The sequence below is a fragment of the Propithecus coquereli genome, unplaced genomic scaffold (genome assembly GCF_000956105.1).
Source record: "Propithecus coquereli isolate 6110/MARCELLA unplaced genomic scaffold, Pcoq_1.0 Scaffold5, whole genome shotgun sequence".
NCBI classification, from domain to species: Eukaryota; Metazoa; Chordata; class Mammalia; order Primates; family Indriidae; genus Propithecus; species Propithecus coquereli.
The window spans coordinates 13811720-13819863 of NW_012150840.1; the positions used below are offsets into that span (position 1 = coordinate 13811720).

The following is an 8144-nucleotide window of genomic DNA, read 5'->3' on the forward strand; positions in this document are numbered from 1 at the left end:
GTAGGAAAAACACTTTGGTTCTTCTTGTATCTTTAATAGCTGGCAAAAAAGAATGCATTTTTGTGAGCTAGTGTCTCATTCTATTTATACAGCACCTGCTTGGTCCAGCTATCTTGTCATGCTTACTGGTGATTTAATAAAATTACAAATGTTGGCCAGGAACGGTGGCTCACACCTGTAATCCTAGCACTTTGGGAGGCAAGGCAGGATGATTGCTTGAGGTCAGGAGTTGGAGACCAGCTGGGAAATAGTGAGACCCTCACCTCGTCTCTAAAAAAAAAAAAAAAAAAAATTAAAAATTAACAGATTGTGATGGCTCACACCTGTAGTCCCAGCTATTCAGGAGGCTGAGGCAGGAAGATCACCTGAGCCCAGGAGTTTGAGGTTGAAGTGGGCTATGATCACGTCACTGCACTCTAGTCTAGGCAACAGAGCAAGACCCTGCCTCAAACAAACAAATTACAAAAGTCATTGATACAGCACCTGAAAGAGTTAATCTCTCAGACTTCCCAGTATCAGCTGCAGCTGCCATAGAGGTCTTGGCAAGCACTCAACTTGGTAGTCCACAGTTCAAAGTTCTGGGAACTGAGCCAAAAGAGAGCTCACCAGGATAAGGACAAAACTGTTTTGTACTCTGTTTTGCCATGTTTTGAAAACCATGCGTTCCATTTAACCTAATGTCTCTGAACGTAGGGAGCCTTTCCTTAAAGACTAAGGATGAAGCCCCTATGAGGGAGAGACATGTGAGGGACCCCACTGTTTTTTTTTTTTTTTTTTTTTTTAGAGACAGGGTCTCCATCTGTTGCCCAGGCTGGAGAGCAGTGGTGCAATCATAGATCATTGTAGCCTTAAACTCCTGGACTCAAGTGATCCTCCTACCTCAGTCTTCCAAGTCGCTGGGAATAATACAGGCACAAGCCACTGCACCTGGCTCAATGTCCTTTCTCTCCAGATCCATTATAACATCAGATTCCTCTGGAGAAACTGTAAGCCTGAGTTCAGAGAATTAAGTCAAGAATTTCAAGGGATTTTAAACACAGCATCAGAGATAATGCAAATTCCTGGAAATCTCAATCAAAGACTAAGTGTTTGAGGATATGGAAGAGGAAAGATCTGAAGTAGACAGGCTTTACTAACCCTACAAGTTGGACACAGAAGGCCAAAGATGTCTTCTACGGTGGCTTCATCACTACCTGAGATTGTTTTGTTTTGGGTTTTTTAAAAAACTTTCTATTTTGAAATAACTTTACACTTGCAAAAATGTTGCAAAAATAGTAGAGTTCCTTATATCCTTCATCCAGTTTCTTCAAATGTTGACATCTTATATCCCATAGTACAAATATCCTTCAAAATCAGGGAATTAACATTGATATACTATTAACCATGAGTGTATTCTTGAAATTAAGTCACTGTTATCTTGAGGAAAGGACTTACTCAAATGAGTAGTACACTGTTCAAACATGGAAACATGTAGAGCTGTCTTGTCCCACACAAATTGTAAATATGAGATAGTACCAGACCCAGTGTCATGAGTGAAATCACAGCTGATACGGGAGTAACTGTAAGTCTGTACCCACCTCCAGCCTTTCTCCTTTTAACGCTCATTTGGCTTATTGTCAAAGCAGATGGATGTCAGATGTTAACTGAGGATTGCAGAAAACCAGATAAAGTTGTTAACAGTGGCTGACATTGTTTCCCCATAGCAAGCTCTCTCTGAATCACCCCTAAATTGCATGCTTTTATTGATCTTACTAGTGCACTGTTTTCAGTCCCAATGTGTGTTTTAGACATCAACAGCAGTTTGCCCTCACTTGGCAGCCAGTGATTTACCTTCACAGTCTTGCCTCAATTCTCTAATGTTGTCATAATTGCTTAAGGTGGGATTTAAACAGGTGTCCTCAACCCAATTCAGATAATGAAAGTAATCATTGTATTGATGGCATACGGATCAGGAGTGACTCAGAAGCAATTGTTTCTGAAGCGTAGCCTTCTGATGGGGTTCAGGACATACTACCCCAAAATATGGCACCTTGGCATTTAAGAAAGCAAAAGCAGGGAGGTCACTCTCACCTATCCCTCTACATTCTTCCCTGAACAAGGTCAAAAAAGCTTCATTCCAGAGGTGTCCTCTCTGTACCCAGAGGAAAGGAATATCCTTATCCTCGACAGAGATGCCAAGAACAATCTGAACAAACAGGTCTCACTAGGCCTCCCTCAGTTTGTTACCCGTTAGATCATACCCCCTTTGCCCAATCATACTTCCACGGGATTTTCCACTCTTCATCGAACTTAGCCTAAAAGTGCACAAATTCATCTGTTTCTCTGGGTCTTCATTTCTGAAGGATCCCATGTCACATAGAACTTATATTTATGTGCTTTTCTCTTATTAATCTGTCTTTTGTTGTGGGGGTCTCAGCCATGAACCTAATAACCAGTAAGAAAAGAAATGTTTTCTTCCCTACACTTTCTGTATTGGATTTATGACTAAAAGTCAGTCGGCTTTATTTTTTTTGAGACAGAGTTTCACTCTGTTGCCTGGGCTTGAGTGCCATGGCGTCGGCCTAGCTCATAGCAACTCAAACTCCTGAGCTCAAGCAATCCTTCTGCCTCAGCCTCCCGAGTAGCTGGGACTACAGGCATGCGCCACCATGCCCGGCTGGTTTTTTCTATATTTTTAATTGTCCCGCTAATTTCTTTCTATTTTTAGTAGAGATGGGGTCTCGCTCTTGCTCAGGCTGGTCTCGAACTCCTGACCTTGAGCGATCCTCCTGCCTCGGCCTCCCAGAGTGCTAGGATTACAGGCGTGAGCCACCACGGCCGGCCTGGATTTCTAATAGTATAATTTCAGGCCCACAGATATACTGCTCATCGTCTCCTTGTGAAACAAATTAATTTATCCTGACAGCAGGAAAGATCTCTGGGCCTAAGGCTCTGTCTAGTTGACCCAGGTCATGCTATTCACCATCTGTTGTTTCCAGGCAAGGATGGCATTGCTGACTAAGTTGGGCATTGACTTTAGTGCCTGGCTCCAGCTGTGCTCAGACCCATGGACCCCCAGAAAGGGGTGAGAGGGTACATTCTCCGGTATGAAACTGAAAGACTAAAAATATTAAAGATTTAAACCTTGTTAAAGGTTCATCAAAAAATTAAACATAGAATTACTATGTGATCCAACAATTCCACTTCTAAGTATATAGCCAAAAGAACTGAAAGCAAGGACTTGAACAGATATTTGTACATCCATGTTCATAGCACTGTATTTGCAATAGTCAAAAGGTGGAAGCAACCCAAGTGTTCATCGATAAGAGGAACGGATAAACAAAATGCAGTATATACAGACAACAGAGTGTCATTCAGCCTTAAAAAGGAGTGAAATTCTGATACATGCTTTGAGTAGATGGATCAACCTTCAAGATAATTACGCTAAGTGAAATAAGCCAGACATAAAAGAACAACTATTGTATGATTCCACTTATACAAGGTACCTAAAATAGTCAAATTTATAGAGAGAGAAAGTGTAATAGTGGTTCCCAGGGGCTGGGGGGGAGGGAGGAATGGGGAGTTATTTTTTGATGGGTAGGGAGTTTCAGTTTGGGATGATGAAGAAGTTCTGGAGATGGATGGTTGTGAAGGTTGTACAACAATGTGAATGTACTTAATGCCACTGAATTGTACACTTGAAGATGGTTAAAATGGCTGGGCGCAGTTGCACCAGCCTACAATCCCAGCTACTTGGAAGGCTGAATGGGGAGGATCCCTTGAGCCCAGGAGTTTGAGGATGCGGTGAGCTATAATTGCATCATCATGGCACTCCAGCCTGAGGAACAAAGTGAGACCTCATGTCTAAAAAAAATGTTTTTAATGGTTAAAATGGTACTGCATAAAACAATAAAATGATTAAAATGGCAAATTTAATGACTGCATATTTTACCACAATTTTAAAAATCAAAACTGTTTAATTATAAAAGCCGTTTAGATTTTCTGATAGAAATTCTGGACAAAGAAGATAATTAAAACTACCCACAACACACCAAGGCTTAAAAAACAACAGTTTGGGGTAGTTTTTGACTAGTTTTTTTTTAATGTATTAATATCCTTTTAAAAATAATATATACTGTTCTATAACCTGCTTTTCAATTTAGTGAAAATTTTCCCATCATATATTCTTCTGCTATATCATTTGAAATGGCTTCATCTCTTCCATTATATGACATCACAATTACATTGGTTAAACTAAATGTATAATGCTAGTTTGTTTCTAACTTTTCTTCTATTAAAATATGATAAACATCCTATAGCCAAATATTTACATAGCTCCATGAAGGTTTACTTACAAGAAATTCCTAGAAGTGGAATTGTGAGTCAAAGAGAATGCATCTTTTCAATATTTTTACACAGATTGCCCTAAAAAGGACATACCAGTTTATGCATCCACCAATATATGTGTACTTTCCAAATCCTCTTCAACATAGTAAATGTCATGTAAGAGACAAAGCATAATGGCTCAGAGCACAGGCTTTGCAATCAGATTGCAAAGGTATGAATCCCAGCATTTCCACATTCTAGCTGTGTGATCTTCGGCAAATCAGTTAACCTCTCTGAGCCTTAATTTATTCATAGAGTTTTTGTATGGATTAATAACTAGCTATTATTATTTACCTTCTTTAGTTCCTGCAACTCCTATGCACAAAATATACCTGAAGTATGCCACAGAACCCAGGGAAAAGTAATTAGAGATGCAAGGAGTTGCATGATTAAAGACCAGCAGGACATGAGAACATTTGGAACTAGGTAAAAAGCCTTGTGTTGAGGGCAGCCTTACTGGGAGCAGAGGCAAGCACAAGTTTTGTGCACCAGAAGGGTGTATATTTCTCTAAGGCAAGTTTCTCTAACAAAGATATGAAACTATGAATGTAAAATCAGGTACAAGGCCTTGGAAGGGGCCCAAAGCTTAAATCTGATGAAAAATCCACCTCTGGTTGGAACCAACAGTTTATGAAAAAGTGAAAAAAGGTGAGAAGTACAGGATGAGAGGGAGATAACGTTTGCCTAAATGGAGCAAAATGAGAGCCCAGTATGAAAAATAACTATTACCTCATTTGGCTATTTTTACACCTGTAAGGAATGAGGCTCAGAGGCCATACAGCTAGTAAGAGGCCAGCGCCCTTAGATGTGAGACTGCGGGGAAAGGTAAGCTACACAGAGAACACACACCCAAACACCGTGGTGCAGACTTTGAAAGACAAGGCCTCTGAGCTGAGCGCGGTGGCTCGTGCCTGTAATCCTAGCACTCCGGGAGGCTGAGGCAGGAGGATCACTTGAGGTCAGGACCTGCAGACCAGCCTGAGCAGGAGCGACCCGGTCTCTACCAAAAATAGAAAAACGTAGCCAGGTGTGGTGATGCGCGCCCTGTAGTCCCAGCTACTTGGGAGGCTGAGGCAGGAGGATCACTTGAACCCAGGAGTTTGAGGTTGCTGTGAGCTAGGCTGATGCCAAGGCACTCTAGCCCCTAGCTGGCGATGGAGCGAGACTGTCTCACAGGAAAAAAAAAACCTCTAATTAGTAACAAGTGTGAATTACTCAACAACGTGATAAAACTCAATTCCAGTCCTGAATTCCTTTTAGGCGACTGGGGACTTTGCTACTTGCCAGGTTCCTCAAGAGCCAGCACACTCTTCGCAGGCCAATGAGCTTCTGAAAAGCAGCAGTAGGAAGTTGTTTCCCAACATAAACAGGAAGTTTTCGGTACAGGAGACGTTAGGCAAGGTCACGGGTGTCTATATTCGCTCTTGCTGACCGGCAGGGCTCGGCTTTCCCAGCTCAGATTAGCAACTGCTCTGCCCTGGTGGGCACTTAGCCAGCAGGCAGGCAGCCCGCCCTGGAGGATCTCGTCCCCACCCGTGTTCAGTTGTTTCCACGTCTGAAATCAAAGTGCAAAATGGCGGCCTCGTCTCTTGCTGCTCCACGAGCGTCCGGACTGTGCCGAAGGGGCCTGAAAAGTTGGGTACAGTTGCTGGGGGCTCCACCGCCGAGACTACGGGGCGGGATTACTTGGGCTACTGTCCGTATGGCGGCGACGCTGACCCTGGAGCCCGCGGGCCGCTGCTGCTGGGACGAGCCGGTGCGCATCGTCGTGCGCGGCCTGGCCCCGGAGCAGCCGGTCACGCTGCGCTCGTCCCTGCGCGACGAGACGGGCGCGCTCTTCCGGGCCCACGCGCGCTACCGCGCCGACGCCGCCGGCCAGCTGGACCTGGCGCGCGCGCCCGCGCTGGGCGGCAGCTTCGCGGGGCTCGAGCCCATGGGGCTGCTCTGGGCCCTGGAGCCTGAGAAGCCTTTCTGGCGCTTTGTGAAGCGCGACGTTCGGACGCCCTTCGCCGTGGAGCTGGAGGTGCTGGACTGCCACGGGCCCGAGGCCGGGCGGCTGCTGGGCCGGGCGGTACACGAGCGCGACTTCTTGCCGCCAGGTGAGCCATTGCTTGCTCTGAGCCAGGTCAATTCCCTGATACCCTCGCGGACCCCTTGCCTGGCCTGGGAACCACGTGACTGTGGAACGCCCCAGATCTCGTCTCTGCGCTCCAGATTGTCATAGATTCCCAATGGAAGTTTTTCCTTTTATGTCTCTCCCTGTGGGCACTGCCATTTCCTTCGCTGTCTGCTAAAGAGTGCGTTCAACTGACAATTATTGAGAGCCATCACGTGCCAGCCATGTGGCTGTGTTTTGAATACCGTTATAGACAAAGACCTATGGTAGTGTCCAAGAGTGATTTTTTGCCTCCTTTAAGATCAAACTTCCAGGGAGGCTAAAACTCACAGAGGTAGTTCCCTGTAATCATTAAAAACAGACTCTCACAAAATTCCCTGACAGTCTTCTCTCTAATAAACATTTTGCCTCTTCCCTGGGAAACATTTGGCAATATCTGGAGACATTTTTGGTGGTCACACCTGAAGAGGGAGGTGCTACTGGCATCTAGCAAGTAGAGGCCAGAGATGCTGCTAAATATCCCACAATGTTCAGAACAGTCTCCGGAACAAAGAATTCTCGTGCGCCAAATGTCTGTAGTGCTGTCTTTGAGACACCCTAGTCTAGGTGAAAACAGTGCTTGCTAGGTAAAGGTGGCCTGGAAACAAGACCTGTGGCCCACCCCTTCCAACCAAATTCCTGACTTAAACCCTGCTATATAAAAATGCTAGCGTTGCCACAGCGTACAGAATCCCTAAACTGAATTCTGTAATTATTCTCCAAAACAAGAGACCCTGCTTTAATTTTTACAGCTTTTGAGCAATTCCTAACCTTAACTAGTGGCTGCCTGTACACTGGGAATTCCTGGGGCTGCAACTGGGTCTTACACATATCTATATCTTTATATTCCTGGAAGCTTTCACAGGGATATAGTAGGAGCTCCATAAATCATACTGACTGATTCAGTAAGGATCTTCTAAAGGCTTCCATTAACAACAAAGAAACCCTTACCACCCCACCATGGTATCTGACATTCCAGTCAAGTCAATCCTGTGTTAACTACTATTTCAATGTCTACTATGTGGATCATTTAAAATTTATTGTTTTCTCAAAGGCTTTTGTAAATAATGTGGAAAGGTTTGATCATTTAACAAATATGTATGAAGACTATGCTAAAGTTTTGGGATGCAGTAGCTAACAAAGTCACACACAGGCCTCACTGTACTTATGGTCTAATAGAGGATACAGACAGTTATCCTTGTACCTATAACACATTGTGACAGGTGCTATGATAGGGGAGGTACAGGTCCATCAAGCTATTGGAAATATATAAAAGGCCACCTAACACAATTCAGCCTTGAGGGGATCTGGAAAGGCTTTCAGGAAGGGAGATCTAAATTGGGCTTGAAGACTGAGGAGTCAACCAATCAAAAAATGGGAAGGGAGAGAGAATAGTATTCTAGGTAAAGGAAGTGGTGTATATGAATATTCAGGGGCCAAAGAGAACACGGCATGGTAGGGAAGGCATTCTTTAAGGCTGGAGCAGGGTGTTTAAGGAGGTAGGGGATGTATTCTAATAATCTCCCGTATATGTAGAGCACTTTATAGCTCTCAGAGCATTCTCAAATGGATATTGTTTTTGAGGAAAATGAGAATCAATATTTGGTGGAAAACCTACATCACA

General features: G+C 44.0%; 1 protein-coding gene across 1 annotated transcript in view; it reads left to right on the forward strand.

Annotated features, from left to right (window-relative positions):
• The first annotated feature begins 5804 nt into the window (after positions 1 to 5804).
• Positions 5805 to 8144, forward strand: part of LOC105819890 (acyl-coenzyme A thioesterase 1-like) — an 11971-nt gene continuing 9631 nt past the window's right edge. The window contains exon 1 of the mRNA XM_012656236.1: positions 5805 to 6388. Coding sequence (XP_012511690.1) covers positions 5939 to 6388 — 450 coding nt within the window. The 5' untranslated portion in view covers positions 5805 to 5938. The remainder of the gene's footprint in view (positions 6389 to 8144) is intronic.